Source organism: Pongo abelii, chromosome 7, assembly GCF_028885655.2.
Source record: "Pongo abelii isolate AG06213 chromosome 7, NHGRI_mPonAbe1-v2.0_pri, whole genome shotgun sequence".
In the NCBI taxonomy this organism is placed as follows: Eukaryota; Metazoa; Chordata; class Mammalia; order Primates; family Hominidae; genus Pongo; species Pongo abelii.
In genome coordinates this window covers 6863335-6881537 of record NC_071992.2, presented here as the reverse complement: position 1 = coordinate 6881537, position 18203 = coordinate 6863335, and the positions used below count along the sequence as shown (strand labels likewise).

Below are 18203 nucleotides of genomic sequence, written 5' to 3'. Positions count from 1 at the left end.
GGCCAATGTATATTTTCTTGCACAATACGGCAGATCCCCATTGGTTCCTGTTACAGTGGAAGAAAGAAATGCAGCCAGGGCCTGTGATGGGCTGAAGATCACTTGAGCACAGGGAACCTGGAGAGCGAAATAGAACGCTCACTTTAGATCTAAAGGTTCTACCGTATTACCTTTTGAAAATAAATAAGTGACCAGGTGCTGGATTTAGGAATGGCGATTACAATGCATGTTTGGGAGAGACACGTATCTAGATGCAGAGAAGGAAGGAATACTGTGTGTGCATGAGGAATAACCTCAGGTTACTTCTCTCAGTCCCAGAGGCTAGAAGTCTGACATCCGGTTATTGGCAGGGTTGATTTGGTTCCTAGATGGCCGTCTTCCTGTATCTTTGTGTGTTCGTCTCTTTGTGCATGTGTGTGTCAGTATCCAAATTTCCTTTTCTTGTAAGGACGCCAGTCCTACTGAATTGGGGCCACCTTAAAGGCCTCATTTTAACTTAATAACCTATGCACAGACCCTATTTCCAAATACGGTTACATTCTGAGGTACTGGGAGTTAAGACTTCCACATAGGAATTCGGGTGCACACAATTCAGCCCTTCCCACCGGGCTTACCGCTGCACCTGCAGTTAGCTTCCAGGTCCACTGGGGGCTGGCTGCTGCCAAGGCAATGTGAATTGTAGAGCCACGTGCAAGGTGTCTTGAGGCCTAGGTTCATAACTGGCCCCTTCTGCTGCTGTTATTGGTCAAAACAAGTCAAAAGGCCAACTAGATTCCTGAGCTGGGGAAACAGACACCACTACAGATGGGAAGAGCTGCAGAGTCAGATCACAAAGGGTCTGATTCAGGGGGGGATTCAGGGCCACAATGGCGGCCCGCCTCGCCATCGACCACAAAGAGTATCCAGGTTCCTTCTGCCTTACGTACTTTGTGTGTGTATGAGGGGCTTAACATAGCTCAGTGTGCCTTGGAAGACCACGAACTCTGCCTTTCAAGCAGAAGATTCTCTGACAAAAATCTGTATAGATCAAGGATGTGCTTCAGAGCCAGATCCCAAGAGTCTGATCAAGCACAGCCCAGGAGCGCTGATGCCAGTGAAGTATTAGTTTTAAAATGTCATGCGTGACTAGTTGTTGAGGGGAAAATAAGAATTTCTGGACTTCTTTATACTTTTCCATTTATATTGCATTGGTTATTGGTTACAGAGAGGGACGGGGACCTAAAATATTTTCTGTTCCAAAATCTAGACTTTGCCCATTCCTGGTGACGTGAAAGTCACTTGAGGTGATTGTGTATCTAGGGGCAGTAGTAAGACTGAAGGAGGGGTAAGAGAGTGCACTTTAACTCCCCAAAAACCTACTCCCTACAGGTACGCAAATAACATGCAAATATTGATAAAAACAAAGAACTTGCAAAACAAATGTAACTTCAAAGCCATTCCCCAAACCCTCTTCCAGCTTTATGGCTTTAGCTAAATCCTTCCTGCACAGCCCCTACCTTTGCCCACACACTCCCCAAGCAGAACAGTGCCTCAGAGCCCCAACCAAATGTTCCTGCTCCATCTCCCCCAGCCCTCGCCCTCCTCGCATGGTCTCCCACACAACTGCCTTATCCCTGCTGACCAGGAAGGGGCTTGCCCCTTCTTCACCTGGCTTACAGGAGCCTCTTTCTCATAATGGTGGAACTTCATCCCTTTTTTCTCTGTGCTCCCAGAATATGCATTGAACTAATGCTGTTCAATCCTAAAGAGTGCAGGCGAGGAGAGGAAAAGAAGAGCCTTCACGGCTACTGCCCAGGAGGGGCATGCAGCATGCTGTCTGCCAAATAACCATCACTCCAGTCCCCAGATCCATTCACGCCTTCAGCCCATCGGTGTGTATTGAGTGCTCCCTCTGTGCCAGGGCCTGGGAGACAGTGGTGAACAAGTCAGATGAAGTCCCCCTCCTCTGGTGCTCCTGTAGAGGGAGATGGACAATGAGAAAATAAACAAATGAGATGATGTAAGTGCAGGAAGAAAAAGAGAGCAGGATGAGGGGGTGCAAGTGTCCAGGAAGAGGCCTGCGAGAGCCACCCACCTCTGCCCCGCAGCCCCTCACAATCGCAGGGTCCCCATCTCAATTCCAGCTGCCCTCATCCCATTCCATATACGCAACACACAGGCCCTGGGGAGGGCAGCCCCAGGGACACCTGGGCCAGAGAATCACAGCAGACAGAAGAGGGATGGCCGCTCTGGGCTTCTCCCTTATTGATTACTACTGCACTCACAGAAGGCCTGTTTCCTTCTTTGTGCCTGGTGTCTGCCTAGCCCCAGGAGGAGAAAGAGAAAGGAAACAAAAACGGGCAGCCACACTGCTCAGAGCAGCTCTTCTCATGTCCAGAGACTCTCACTCCACACACTGAAGTGTGCCTCTGGAAACACTGCAGCTTGCAGGAGATCCCGCTAGACTGGGGTCAGACACGCCTTGGCTCTGTGCCTGGCTCTGCATCCAGCTCTGCCTCTACCAGCCGAGAAACCGCCCTCTCTGGAACTCAGTGAGCAAATACCTGCCCTGCCCACCCCACGGGCTTGTGTGCAGTAACTATGGAGAAAGTATTCCCAAAGCATTCAGAAGCTAGCTGAGATTTTCAAGTACTAAGGATTATTTTAATGACGTTAAAATACATGTATTTTCACATTAAGTCATCTTCAAATCAAATGACGTGATTTGAAGACACAGGTTTTCCACTTCCTCTGTCCTAGAGTCGGAGAGCTCTGTTTAAACGTGCTGTGAGGGTTTGCAACGGCCGGTGCAACAGCGCCACCTACTGGGTATTTGCCCTGGGATAAGACTAGACTGAGCTGCAGCGCTTCCTCTTTGCTTTCTTTCATTCATTCACTTACTTGTTTATTCACTTATTTATTCATACACCCAACATGCACTGAGAAGGCATTATATGCTGTGCACACTCTCATGATCTGCTATCTATGCAGGTGCAAACAAGCCATGGCATTACAGGGTCCAGATGGGCTTGAGGGAGGATTTATTTACATGGCTTGGAGGAGGGGGAAAGAAGAGCCTTGGCAACCATGGCTTTCTCCTACGCACTGGAAGAGGGATGCTTAAGAAGTTGGGTGGCCCTACTGGCTCGTGGATCATCCCAGGGTTAGCGACAACAGAAGATACCAGTATCTTCCACATCAACTCCTTCAACTATTGCTACAAATTTATAGAGCCAAAACATTCCGTTTACTCTCATTTCTAATAACGTATTCCTGGAAATTTATCTAAAAGCAAACATTCCAGCAGAGGACAGTGGAGGAAATATGTTCCACAAATGGTTGTTGCAGTGGTATCAACACTACAAAAATAGGTAAACAAATAAAATCTTCAGCTGTGTAGGATTTGCTGACAATAATAAGTACTATACAAATATTTGAATGTATTCCTGATGCGTTAAGTGTAAAAGGCAGAATATTAACTTCAAGGCTCATTCTTATTTCAGTAATGTAACAGAAAAGATAGACAGATAAAGACTAGAAAATGTATGCCCAACATTAAAATAAGAATTGCCTTAATTATGAAGACACTGCTTCTGATTTTTAATCAGACTGTACCACACTTAACCTGAACTGTTCTAATCACATCAGCAATGCCAGAGGTCCCTGGATCCTGGGACCTTATGTTTCTACTGAGGCTAGGCATCACCAAATTTGTAATTTTTGCCAATCTAAAGAAGTAATGTGATGTCAGGCCGGGAGTGGTGGATCACGCCTGTAATCCCAGCACTTTGGGAGATGGAGGCAGACAGATCACTTGAGGTCAGGAATTCAAGACCAGCCTGGCCAACATAGGGAAACCCTGTCTCTACTAAAAATAAAAAAATTACCCAGGCACAGTGGCACGTGCCTGTAATCCAAGCTACTCGTAAGACGGAGGCAGGAGAATCGCTTGAACCTGGGAGGTGGAGGTTGCAGTGAGCTGAGATCGCGCCATTGCACTCCAGTCTGGACGGCAGGGCAAGATCTTGTCTAATAAATAAATAAAGTGATGTCATTCACTTTGCACTTTTTAAAATACTGATAGGTTTAAGCATCACTTAAATTATCTTCACTTTGGGAACATTTTCTTCAGTAAATTAGGCCTTTTCAGGTTTTTCTCTTCCATAAATTGCCTTTTCCCCTTTTTTACTAAGGTTGCTGCCTCCTCGTTTTTGTTGAAATATAGGAGTTACTTGTATATTTCATATATTAATGACTTGTCAGTTTGAGACATTGCAAAACACTTCTCCCACTGTATCTAACTTCTGTCCGTTAACGTCCACAAGGTCCTTCATTAAACAGAAGCCTTCAGTTTTTACACACAAAAAAATGCAATCCATTTTTCCCTTGTGGTTTGTTTTGAGGTGTTGTTTAAGACATCCTTCTCCATTACTAAGTCATAAAAATATTCTGCTATTTTTTATACTTCTTTCTGTTAAAGTCTTATCTTTCATATGTAGGTCTTTACCTGGCGTCCACCTGTGGGCATGTGCTAGGTGGAGATCTAGTTTTATTGTTTGGATCTAATGAGCTCATTTTATCACACACTCACTAAACAATTTGTATTTCTCCATTGATTTGTGGTGCCGCTATTGGTCATATATTTTAAGTTCTACATATTTGTAGGTCAGCTTCTGAGCTCTCCACTGCATTCTATAGATTTTTTGTCTGTTCTGTGCCAATACCATAATGTTCTATAAACATGAGTTTTTCTTGATATATCTTAATATCTAGAAGGGCAGAAATCCCTCTTTATCCTTCTTTACAAAGTCGGCTAATTTGTGGACCTCCTCTCTTCATTCACATTTTAGATTAAGTCTATCAAGTTTCATAAAGATCATGTTGGAATTTTTAATAAGTTTGCACTGAATGTATAAATTAAGGAAGAATTGACAACTTTATTAAGTTGTTTGAATCAAAAACAAGAATATATCTACTCAGATCATTTCTTATGTTCTTTGTTAGAGTTTATGGTGTGCTCCAGACAAATCTTATGTATGTTTTAAATCAATTCCTAAGCACTTTATACACATTGTAACTATTACAACTATCTCAATTTTTCCAGTTTTGTATAGTAGGTGTACAGAGAAATGCTATTGGTTTTTGTAAGTTATATTAGGCCTTTTGAACTTTTTTTTTTTTTGAGACGGAGTCTCGCTCTGTTGCCCAGGCTGGAGTGCAGTGGTGCGATCTCGGCTCACTGCAAGCTCCGCCTGCCGGGTTCACGCCATTCTCCTGCCTCAGCCTCCCGAGTAGCTGGGACTACAGGTGCCCACCACCACACCTAGCTATTTTTTCTTTTTTTAGTAGAGATGGGGTTTCACCATGTTAGCCAGGATGGTCTTGATCTCCTGACCTCATGATCCACCCGCCTCGGCCTCCCAAAGTGCTGGGATTACAAGTGTGAGCCACAGCACCCGGCTGCCTTTTGAACTATTTTATCAGCTTGACAAGGTTGATTGTTCTAGGTAGACAAGCATCTGCAGATGATGAGTGTCTCACTCTTCCCTTCTGCTAGTTACATGATCTTATTTCCTTCAGTTTCCTTGTACATTAGGTATACTATCCAACACAATATTAAACAGTAGTTGTGATACTGAGCATGCTTGTCTTCTTATCTGTGAGCCACTGTGCCCAACCAAGAAAAATCATTTGATTATTTCAATCCTAGCACTTGGGGAGGCCGAGGCAGGCAGATCACTTCAGCTCAGGAGTTCGAGACCAGCCTGGGCAACATGAAGAAACCCCATCTCTACTAAAAATACAAAAATTAGCTGAGTCTGGTAGCATACGCCTGCAATTCCAGCTACTTGGGAGGCTGAGACATGAGAACGGGGCTTGAACCCAGGAGGTAGAGGTTGCAGTGAGCCGAGATTGCACCTATTCACTCCAGCCTCATGTCAGAGTGAGACTCTGCCTCAAGAAAGAAAGAAAAAAAAAGGATTTTTCTTGTTCACAATGATAATGGAGTGACATCAAAGGATTTCTGGGTTGTGAAAATTCATAGTAAACCCCACCTTATCATATCATACTATTTTAATATATTTTGAATTTACCATTTTACCTAGGATTTTTGCATCTGTGCTTGTCATTAAAATAATTTTCCTTCTACGTATATCTTTGTTTACAATCAAAACTACAGCAGTCTTTTAAAATAAGCTGGGTAAAGTTTGGTCTTTGTTTCCTGGAGCAAATTATATTAGGAAGCAGTTAACTGTTAATTGAAACTTTGGCAGAATTAATCTGTAAAACTACCTAGACCTGAATAGTCTTTGACTACCAGTTTAATTTCTCTAACACTCACTGGGCTATTCAAGTTCTCTCTTTTTTTTTTTTTTCTTTTTCTTTCTTTTTTTTTTTTTTTTTTTTTGAGATGGAGTCTCCCTCTGTCACCCAGGCTGGAGTGCAATGGCACAATCTCGGCTCACTGCAACCTCCACCTCCCGCGTTCAAGCGGTTCTCCTGTCTCAGCCTCCCGAGTAGCTGGGATTACAGGTGTCCACAACAACACCCGGCTAATTTTTGTATTTTTAGTAGAGACAGCGTTTCGCCATGTTGGCCAGGCTGGTCTTGAACTCCTGACCTCAGGTGATCCGCCTGCCTTGGCATCTCAAAATGCTGGGATTACACGCATGAGCCATCGCGCCTGGCCAAGTTCTCTTTCTTCTTATGCTAATTTGAACATGCTTTCGCCATGGGATGTGCCTGCTCCCCTTTCACCTTCCGTCATGAGCATAAGCTCCCCAGGCCTTCCTAGAAGCCGAGCAGATGCCAGCACCATGCTTCCTGTAAATCCTGAAGAACTGTGAGCCAATCAAACTTCTTTTCTTATAAATTACCCAGTCTCAGGTATTTCTTTATAGTCATACAAGAACCGCCTATTACAATATATGGGTATATACATGAATGACAATGTCTCCTTGATCAGACTTTGGACAGCCTCCTCCGAGCTCTCTGCACGATTGGGCCCAACCTGGGCATTCCTTTCTCTGTCCCTGCAGAGTCTAGTTTTAGCAAGAATCCTGCTAAGTCAATTTAACCCCAATTCCCCACCCCAGGTGTCTGAATACCCTCCATATCTGACCAAATTCCAACACCTGTTCCACCTCCCCCCCGCCCCCATCCCCGATGTGGATCACCTTGGCCCATCCTCAGCAAGAATCCTGTTAGGTCAGGGGAGCCAGAACCCCCACTTGATGTCCCCTTCTCAATGACTTTCCATCCACCATCCCCCACCCTGCTCCTTGGCTATAAATCCCCACTTTTCCTTATTATTTTCGGACCCCAATCTCTCTCCCCTGCTGCAAAACCTCAGTGCAGTTCCTTACATCTAAGGCGATGGTTCTGAATAAAAGTCTGTCTTGCCGTTTTTAAAATGTCAGAATGTTTTCAGATACGTGTGTGTATAGATCTCTATATCTGTAAATATATATAAATATAGATATAGATATATCCGAAGAGAAGGTTTTCCAATGTGCAGTTTTTCTTCTTGCACATTGGGATCTTAACCCTCAAGCACATATGGAAAAAGCTTTGAGGATACAGCCTGGGATGGATTTGTGGGGGAGGTGCAGACCACGATACCGGGTAACGTGCCCTGTGTTTTCTGGCCACACAACTGTAAGATTTCAAAAAGACCCAATCAACGATTCTAACCCAACTCTACATACATTTACTCAAACACAGTATTACTCCTTGACTAGTGGTTAACGGACTTGCTTTCGGCGGCCCCAGAGGCGGTGGCCAGTTTAGCCACCTCCCGAGGAACCTGCGCAGTCCCGACGCTCACCAAGCGCTTTCCTGGCGGTTACAGGGTTGGGGGCAGCGCAGAACCCGCTTCTGCCCTTATCAGGAGCCCGGACCTGAGCTGGAATCCACCACCCCGTCCCCACCCACCCTGGAAGCCAGAAACCCCAAGCCTCCTCCCTCCCTCCCCTGCTGGCCACTACGAATAAACTAGACCTACACTTCGCGCCTAACGGCTTAGGCAGAAATGCTACCCGCAGTCGGGCCCCGGGCCGGAAACCTCCCCGACGCGGGGCCGCGGGCAGGGGAAGGGGCGGGCGCAGGCTGCGGGGTCGGCACGGAGGATGCACGCGGGGCTCCTGGGGCTCTCGGCCCTGCTGCAGGCGGCCGAGCAGAGCGCGCGTGAGTGCGGCAGCCGGAGGCTGTGCTCACCCCTGCAGCCCCCAACCCCACCCCGGCGCCGGGAGCAGCACAGGCTGCCTATGCCCGGGCGGGCACTGCCCCGGCCTGCGCCCAGCACTGCGCGCCGGTGACGCACGGTGGTGGCCACCCCATCTGCAGAGCACGTCCTCCCGTCCTTAGTAGATGCCCACGCATGCACCATCCCCCCAAGGATGCATGATTTTCCTCCACCCATGCTCGGTCCCCCGCCTCCCGACTGGTGCTTGACTTCCTCCCGCCCATGCACGATCTCTCGGCCCCACGCATGCAAGATCCCCTCGCAGAACCAGGGGAGATATATCCGCCTTTCCTTCCATCACAAGCTTTGCAAAGTGCTGCGATGCCAAGATGTGCTGAGCGCAAGTCTGGGGCCTCCCCCGGCCGGCCAGGGGGACCCTGCGACTTGGAGGCCGCTCGCAGGAGGGGTGGCGGGGGGAGGGGGACAGGGCTCCGCATCCACGCGGCCCTGTAGGACGGCGACTCCGCTTCGGGGTTTAGGACGGGGCGGGACGCGGCCCTCCGGGGCCACCTCCGTCGCAGGGGGAGCCCAGAGCCCGCCAGCCGCGGCGGAGCAAGATGGCCCCATTTTTCGCGCCCTTCTGGTTTGAACTCGTTAACTCCTTCAGTGCCGGGAAGAGCGTCTCCGCCCACTTCCGCCGGGCTCCCTGCGGAAGCCTCTTCCGGGGTAGAGTCCCTGGGGTAGAAGACTGGGGACTCTGGGAACGCCGCCTCGGGACTTTTCCCTGAGTTCGCGGGCGTCCCCGCAGGTCCCGCTGCTTCCGAGGCGCGCAGAACAGGACGCACACGGAGGACGCGCAAGCGCTCTGGCTCCGCGCCCCGGACTGGAAGGGCTGAGACAGGACCTGCGGGGGTCGGCACCCACCCTAGGTGTCCTCCCTTGCCCTCCAGCTGGGCATGGACTGGGTGTCAGCATTCCCCAGCCCTGCAGCACCCAAGGCTTTTTGTGCAAGGGAGGCTGCCGCAGGACGCTCGGGGTGGTGAGAGCCGAACCCAGCCTGGGCGCTAAGGAAGGGCTGCCTGAGCCCGGACCCCGCGGTCTAGAGCTGCAGCCTCTGCAGCTGTACCTCAGGGCAGTTTTCCCAGTTTCTCTAAAATCCGCGGCTTGTGTTCATTCATCCACTTAGAACTTTACTATTGGAAAACCTAAGTAACAGTTGTGTGAAAGGATGCCTGTGTGCGGTGCCTCTACCAGCGCACCGCCTCCACGATCAGCCTCAGACAACCCTCAGGAGGGGGTGCTAGGAGTATTGGGGAGGCCCAGAGTTCCAGGCCAGGGAGTTCCCCATGTGAAAGTAGGAGAAGAGGGACCCCACAGAGCGAGCTGTGACCCCACAGGGACTAACGGTTCAGTAGTGCGGAGTTACTGATTGGGGAGTGCAGATTCTCTCTCCACTGCGTAACCACCATCAAAAACAAACAAGCAAACAAACGGGAGAGGAGGTTTCATCCTTCTCAAGGATGTACAAGATGCTAGGCGCTTCGCACATGTGGTATATTGCCCAACAGCTCTGGAAAGCCCTGACAATATCATTTAGTGAATGCCTGTCCCTGTTGCCAGAGGCTCTGCTGGCTCCCAGGCTGCTCCTAGGATACCCTTGCTGGTAATGGGGACACTGTGTTGGTTGGTTACTGTTTTGTTTTGTTTTGAGACAAGAGTCTCGCTCTGTGGCCCAGGCTGGAAGGCAGTGGCGGAATCTCGACTCACTGCAAACTCTGCCTCCTGAGTTGAAGCCATTCTGGTGCCTCAGCCATCCCGAGTAGCTGGTATTACAGGCACGCAGCCACCACACTTGCTAATTTTTGTATTTTTAGTAGAGAGGGGGTTTCACCATGTGGCCCAGACTGGTCTTGAACTCCTGACGTCAAGTGATCTGCCCACCTCGGCCTCCCAAAGTGCTTTGGTTTTGTTTTTAATGAGATAGTTAGGTGTGGCCACAAGATGAGACACAGGAGAGACTCTGGAAAGCAAAGTTTGCTGTACTCACAGGTACAGGACAGGAGGCATGGCACACCATGCCAGGCCACAGGGGAATGTCACCAGGGTGGTAAGGAGGCAGGAGACAGGAACCAGGGGAAGTTGAGGCCAGACCCTTTGCTTGGGCAGGGCACCAGCTTCAGATTAGCTCTTTGAATAATTTCTGTGGCTTTAGGGTATAAGGGTGGTCCCTAGTTGCCTGGCACTGGGCCCTGGGATGATTAAGGCAAAAGAAGATTGCCTTCTGCGGGGATATGGGCCAGGTAGGGGAGGTCTGGCTCTGGCTAGATTTAGTTCGCATGTCAAAGCAAACTCCTGGCTGGGCCCTTTGCTAGCTCAAATAATTGCTAGCCTTGGGAGGGGCAGTCACTCCCCAGCCAGAAAAATTTTAAGAGGTCAGAACATCATAACATCCAGAAAATATTAAATTGTTTAAAATGCAGGTACCCAGTCTCACTCTAGCCTTCCAACAACCTGCTTGCCTTTCCCCTTCTCCCGCAGGCCTTTACACCATGGCTTACTACTTCACCACAGGACGGCTTCTGTGGGGGTGGCTGGCCCTTGCTGTCCTCCTGCCCGGGTTCTTGGTCCAGGCCCTGAGCTACCTGTGGTTCCGAGCAGACGGGCATCCAGGGCATTGCTCCTTGGTGATGCTGCACCTCCTACAGCTTGGTGTTTGGAAGCGGTAAGAACAGCTGCCTCTTTCACCTCTGGAGCACAATTGCACAAGTGCAGTGAGAGGAATCTTCCGTCCATGTGGATTCTGTCCTCAAGGTCATAAAAGTTCAGCATTGGGAAGAGGTTCAAAGCTGCCACGGCAAACCCCTGCTCTGATATTGGCATGGCTGGGTCCAGCCTGCACGTTGTTGAGCATCTCCAACCACAGGGGCTCTTTCTCTGTGCAGCTGTGACCTTACAAAAGGCTTTTTCTTGTCTTCAGTTGAAGTCCTGTCTTGCTGTTTTGATTTGTTGATTGAGCCGTTAGTTCCATATAAAGCAACTTGCTTAAGGCAGTTCCATCTGCGCACCTGTCACCTTAGAACAGGAAGGTGGCCTAGCTTTAGTGAACAACAGACTAGACAATGAAGCCAGCCTGTTGACATTTGCTTCAAGACTTCATCTCAGGAAAAAGTCATTTGGATGCCAGGGCTAGTTTTTTCTCTAAAGAAGTAGCCAGGGATAGTTCTGGGGCCCAGCGGGCTTATCCGTGATCCACAGACCATCTCGACAGGTGAGGGCTGATTTTTTCTACTTTGAGAACCTGGATTCAAGGAGCTATGAGAAGAGATGTGTCAGTGAGTTTATATCAAGGGCACATTTCAGCTGTCAGCTGCTGCCTCATAATTCCATTGGGTTGATAGGGATTTTTTTTTTTTTTTTTTTTTTTTGAGATGGAGTCTCACTCTGTCACCCAGGCTGGAGTGCAGTGGTGTGATCTCAGCTCACTGCAACCTCCGCCTCCTGGGTTCAAGCGATTCTCCTGCTTCAGCCTCTCGAGTAGCTGGGACTACAGGCACGTGCCACCATGCCCGGCTAATTTTTTGTATTTTTAGTAGAAACAGCGTTTCACTGTGTTAGCCAGCATGGTCTCGATCTGCTGACCTCATGATCCGCCCACCTTGGCCTCCCAAAGTGCTGGGATTACAGGCATGAGCCACCGTGCCTGGCCACAGGATTTTTTTTAAGGGAGAAAAATGTAGGGATCAGAGCAGCGAAGCCCTGCAGCTCAAGTGTTCATTAAATCATAGGCACTGAGGGTTGGAAGGGTGATCAAGGGGTCGTGGCCAACGCTGCTCTGTGTCCTGGGGGTTTATGCCTGCAAGCTATTCCCAAGACTTTCTCTGCAGGCACTAAAATGAGTGATGAGCCCCACATAAAGCATCATTGCAAGCAGGGAATGATGCCGCCCCGCCCAGAGTAGAATCTCAGCTAGGAGGTAGAGGGTGCTTCTGAGAAAGACTTCAAGCACCCACTGTCAATTTCACTGGACCCTCAGAGTTGGACCCTAAACCTCTAACAGCACCAAAAGCATATTTGCAGCCACAGGCATTTTGCCAAAAGCTGGGCCTTTGTGTTCAAGCAGTGCCGTTCTTCTGAAAAGATAGGGCCCTTCCTTCCATGGCGGAGAAGGCAGAGAAGGATCTTTCGGAGGGCCTCGTAGGGTTAGAGCCTCTCCTGTACCCTAGCTGCCATTGTCGTCCCCTTCCCTGATCGGCCCAGCCCGGTAATCAATCGATAAGGGCTCTGGGTATTACCTGGCTTTGACCATCACAGTCGCAAGGCATGAGCCCCTGAGGACAGAGGCCTGTTGAGTGAGTCAGCTACCATAAGCCCATGTTTGGCAACCCAAAGAGAGAGGTAAGCCCAGGTGGTCACTTAGAGAAGCTTCCTGGGTAATGGTTAGACAAATCTGCCTTCTGAGGCTGTGTGGACCCTCAGGCCCCATGGAATCCACTGCCTTCCTCAGAGATGGGGGCTGCCAGGGGACCACGGTGTGTCCAAATTCATGCTGCTGGTATTTCACAGTGGACCCCACACTGTTTTTCCCATGCACTCTTAATTTTCTTAAGTGATGCCATGATTTTCTGGGGTATATAAAAAAACTAACTTGAATAATCTGGTATATACTAGTGAGCTCCTATAGATAAGTGAAGAGATACATGAAAATTATAAATTAGGAGAAACCATTAGTCATATATATTTATTCTTGTTTTTAAAAAGAAGTTAAGGTGACTTTAAAAATACACATCCTTAAAAGAACAAAAAAGAAAAGAAAAGAAGTGAGAAAGGCCAGGTATCGAGATGAAATGTTAGAAAACAAGACAGAGCCAGAACGCGCAGTTATTGGAAGCGGGTAACAATTTGGCCGTAAGGTTTATAACAGCCAGTGCAAGCATAAAAGCCGCAAGATTTGCAGTGTTTCTCAGGTTAAACATGAGCCAAAAAACAGAAATTTACTTCCATAGAGGAAAGCTTTGAAAGTTAAAATAGACAGCAGTAGATCTATTCCTCATCCTGAAACTAGCACATTGGGTTGAAAGACAACACTGAGTAGTGTTTTTAGTGAAGCAATCCAGCTTTCCAAATTGCAGTTCTGCAAAGGGACCTGTAGGGGGAGCCAAAACAATTGCGTTTTGCACAATTTTGAATTGCCTAAGAATATAGGTCCCTTTGAGTGTCCTCATAGCAAAATACAAAAGAATCTGCTAACTGAGAATCCAGTAAAACACAAAGTTGCTTATAAAAATGCAAGGATTGAGGCCTGGCACGGTGGTTCACGCCTGTAATCCCAGCACTTTGGGAGGCCGAGGCTGGCGGATCACGAGGTCAGGAGATCGAGACCATCCTGGCTAACATAGTGAAACCCCGTCTCTACTAAAAATACAAAAAATTAGCCGGTTGTGGTGGCGGGCGCCTGTTGTCCCAGCTACTCAGGAGGCTGAGGCACGAGAATGGCATGAACCTGGGAGGCGGAGGTTGCAGTGAGCTGAGATCGCGCCACTGGACTCCAGCCTGGGAGAAAGAGCGAGACTCTGTCTCAAAAAAGTGAAAAAAAACAAAAAAAAAGCAAGGATTTGGCCCGGCGTGATGGCTCACACCTGTAATCCCAGTGCTTTAGGAGGTAGAGGCAGGCTGATCTCTTGAGGTCAGGAGTTTTAAACCAGCCTGGCCAACATGGTTGAAACCCCATCTCTACTAAAAATAGAAAAATTAGCCAGGCTTGGTCGCGCACACCTGTAATGCCACCTACTCAGGAGGCTGAGGCATGAGAATCGCTTGAACCTGGGAAGTAGAGGTTACAGTGAGCTGAGATTGTGCCACTGCACTCCAACCTAGGCAACAAAATGAGACTCTGTCTCAAATAAATAAATAAATAAATAAATAAATAAATAAAGGCAAGAAGTTAAGCCATAAGTGTATTATTTTTAACGTTCCCAATAATACATACTATGTTAATTTTAAGTCTGACTGTTCAAGAGAACCTGACATTGGTGACTACTTATTTAAACAAAGACCATTACTTTTTTCTACTTAGGTTTTTTACTTCTACTTTTCTACTTAGGTTTTTTACAACATCTTTTTCATCTTTCTTTTTAAGCCCACAAATCCATTTGTAAACTCAGCATGAGATGACAGAAGAATGCCTTTCTCATCCTTAGCATGCATCTTGATTTAGCAATTTTTCTTTAGTGAAAATTCAAGGTTCTCAAAAGGAAAGTTAAGGTAAACTCTAAAGGTATGTAAGACAAGTTCAGCATAAATGGGTGGAGATTTAATATTTAAAAGTATGTAAAATATAGCCCTAGCCCTGGAGGTCCCAGTCCTGCCTCAGGTTCCCTCGAGTGAGGCTTGAAGGATGTTGCGATTTCCATCAACGTAGGGAGGGAACAGGCATTTCCGACACAGCAAGCTGCAGCCGCTGGTGCAAAGACATAGATGCGTGCCAGAAGTGGTGTGTATGGGAAATTAGGATAAGCTTATTGAGACTAAAGGGTAAGAATTTCCTAGATGGCAGGAATGTGGCAGGAGGTAAATGGGCTGGACCATGAAGAAACTTTTCTACTGGGTTAAGGAGTTTGGATTTTATCCTCAGGCATTGGAGACCTGTTGGAAGGGTTTGAGTAAAGGAATAATATGGGCAAATGAGCCTGTAGACAGATGGCACCAGGGACAATAAAATGGAACAGAGTTGGGAGGGACGGGGTCCATGCAGGCAGCCAGAAATCCAGGCAAGAGCTGATAAGGACCTAGAATGATGCAGTGACCGTGAGGACAGATGTCGGACACCATCTCATAGGACCTAGTGACCAAATCCCCACGCTCTCCATCCCGCCTCAGCTTTCACTCCAGCTTCCCTAGTGGCTGCCCAGGGGTCTCAGCCTCAATTTCTCCCTCTGCAATGGGTTCGAGACAGCTCGTTTCAGAAAACTGGGCTAGTCACCTTCCCACTGGTCCTCTGTTTCTTACAAGAGTAGCCCCACAACTCAGCCTCTCCCGGCCCCCGCCTTACCAAGCACCAGATATTCGCTATTTCCAGACACGGACCTTCATTTCAGTGCCTTGTACCCTGTGCCACTGACCCCAGACACTCCTTTAGGCTCTTCCTGCCATCTACCTGTCCAGAGTTTGCCTGTCCTCCTCTTCCAGGAAGCGTTCCCTGACCACCTTATTGTCTCTGCCTGTGACTCTGATTCCACCACTACCCAAGCCACTCATTTTGATACTTATGATATATTTCTTCCTCTTTAAGCTTTTCGCATTTGTATGTTTTCTTTCCACACTGAATCTTAGGTTTCTAAAGGACATTTTTCATTATTTCATTTCTCTTCCTTTTTTTTTTTTTTTTTTTTTTTTGGCGAGAGTCTTCTTGCTCTGTCACCCAGGCTGGAGTGCAGTGGCATAATTATGCCTCACTTGCAGCCTTGACCTTCTGGGCTCAAGTGATCCTCCTACCTCAGCCTCCTGAGTAGCTGGGACTACAGGCACCCACCACTATCCCAGCTCATTTTTTTTGTTTTGTTTTGTAGACATGGGGTCTCATTATGTTGCCAGGGCTGGTCTCAAACTCCCAAGCTCAAGCAATCCTCCTGCATTGGCCTCCCAAAAAGCTGGAATTCATTTCTCTTACTTCTCCTGTGGTCTGTAGCAGGTGGGCTTCTCAAAGCCCAAGAAAAATGCATATTGAACAAACAAAGCTTTCTGGAAGAGCAAGAAGAGGAAACTACCCCGTGTCAGGAACAAATGATTTGAGAGTGAAAAGAAAACTACTGCCTGACCTCATGGTTACATTTTTTAGTGTCATATGTTTTTCTTAACATTAAGTTTATATCAGGAATCAAGACACGGTAAGAAATGGGTTCACTCCAGGATTCCAAATCATGAAAAAGGAAAGTTGTTTTTCTTAGACATCTGTCCTGGGATCTCAGCACCATGAATAAAGCCATTTCAAAGAGGAGTCCCTGAATCTTCTGCTCTGGACATAGAAATGTTTGCCAACCATCAGGGTCCAGCTTGTCACCCACCAGTCAGAGCCTTAGGGGTCTCTACAGGGAGTTTTGCAGGTGACCTTCGAGATGTATCCAGCTTGGCTTCAGGAGTTGCTAAATTGAAGTCACCTCTAGTTCTTAACTTGGACAAGACAGAGAAGCAGAATCCGGTCGGTTTGCTGGGCAGCAGGCTCGTGTGCAGGCAGCTGTGGTCGTCTCCTTGTTGCTGCTGCTGGGTAGACCCAGAGAGGAATTGGTGGGTGGTGGTGAAATCTCACCTCCAGGCGAGACTCGAAGCCTGAGAGCCCGCAGGTGTGGTGGGGAGTGGCTTCGTCGTCATAGGTTCTATGTGGCTCTTCAGGTTGTAAGGAAGGCGGCCTGTGCCACTTTCTACTCGAGATGAAGTTTCCAGTAAAGGTGTCTGGCATAGGCTCACGGGAAACAGACTGAAGCAAGGACATGTTCTGACTTCTTTCTCTGGTGCTTGATTCCTTTTCCGAGAGCCTAGGAGGGCCACCCAGGCTGGGTGAGCAGATGTGTCCCTGTGGCCCTGGGCCACCCCATCCTGTAATGCACAGTGCAGACATCAGCAGCTCTCTCCGCTGCCTGGTTCTTGGCCTCCACTCACCCTTGCTGGTGTCCCTTTCGTATCCGGGCCCCTTAGTGGGAAGAGTCCCCAGGGTGCTGTCCTTGGCCTGTGCTGTCTTCACACAGTTTCTTCTGGCCACTTTCAGTCCCTCAACCATAACTGGTCATCCAGATCTCTCCTTATGGGGGCTCCACCCATCCTCACATTCCTCACTGCTGAAGAAATTCATATCTTAGCCAATCCAGCACTCCTCACCTGGCTTATTTCCATCGGTAGCACCACCATTTCCAAGTCATTTAGGCCTGAAACCTCAAAGCCATTGCAACCTCCCTCATCTCCCATGTTCAGTCATCAAATCCTGATCTCCAAACCCACTATTTCCTGCACCTGCTCCCTACTTTCCATTCCTAGGACTCCCTTCTAACTCACCCTTCACCAATTACTGCTGGAATTATTCTATTAGTTCTATTTCCTCCTGATGTTCCTATCCCCTGTTCATACACACACACTACATGTGTGCACACACACACACACTGCACATGTTACACATACAAACTGCACACATACATGAATATACACACTATACCTTCATGCACACATATATAAACATACACACTATACATATGCAAGCACATAATGCCTATATACATATGCACATGTTTTGCACACTTGCACACACACATGCATACATGCACATGCAGATACGTACACACACAAGCACATGTACACCACATGTGTGCACACATATACATGCACATACACTATGCACATACACATACAGAGACACACGAATCCATACACATTCATCTCATACCCCAAAGAGTACATATTACCTATGCCAAACTCACTTTTCCAGAGCAAAATCCAAACCCCATAGCCTGAAGTTCAGGGCCCTTATCTACTTCACTGGGACCACATCAGCCTCCAAGCTCCGCATGGTACTCCAGCCACCTGGACCTGTGGCCACCCCCCAGCAAAGCCTCCAGATCCTTCTTCCCTGTCTGCTCTTCATGTGTCCCAGTTTTAGCAGCACAGAGTTCTACATTCTGTGAGGATGGGGACGAGGGTTTTTTCATCTTTTTGTCCTCCAAAGAGATGACAACACACAGTACCTTGCAACAAACATCTGTCGATAAATGAATTCCCATCCCAAGAGGATCTGGGGTGGGACTCAGGTCGGGGTGCTTGCCGAGCCTCACAGAGCTGGCAGTCTGGGTTCCCTTGCCATGCAGCTGCTGCAGCTCAAAGAGCCCCCAGGTCAGGTACTGGGGTACCAGACGTGGGGAGAGTGTGGCCTGGCTGAGCACCATAGGACTCGGGGAACTTACATAGAATTGACATCTGCTTGCAATCAGAGCCTGGCAACAGCCTAACTAGTAACTCTAGGTGACTAGTAAGGGCATAGGATATTGCTTAACATGTAATG

General features: G+C 48.0%; 1 protein-coding gene and 1 long non-coding RNA gene across 3 annotated transcripts in view; one reads left to right on the top strand and one right to left on the bottom strand.

Annotated features, from left to right (window-relative positions):
• Window positions 1–1162: 1162 nt before the first annotated feature.
• Window positions 1163–8081, bottom strand: LOC129060872 (uncharacterized). The gene is made up of 2 exons (XR_008527732.1): window positions 7985–8081; window positions 1163–1954 (listed from the first exon to the last, which is right to left on the bottom strand). It is a non-coding gene; the product is annotated as an uncharacterized LOC129060872 (long non-coding RNA).
• Window positions 8061–18203, top strand: part of XKR5 (XK related 5) — a 26958-nt gene continuing 16815 nt past the window's right edge. Inside the window, exons 1-2 of one of the 2 annotated variants that reach the window (XM_024251668.3) lie at window positions 8061–8166; window positions 10703–10886. In XM_024251668.3, the coding sequence (XP_024107436.3) occupies window positions 8109–8166; window positions 10703–10886 (242 nt within the window). In that variant the 5' untranslated portion in view covers window positions 8061–8108. Of the gene's footprint in view, window positions 8167–8701; window positions 10887–18203 lie in introns of those variants that run through there. The other variant, XM_054561161.2, reaches the window with a different exon arrangement.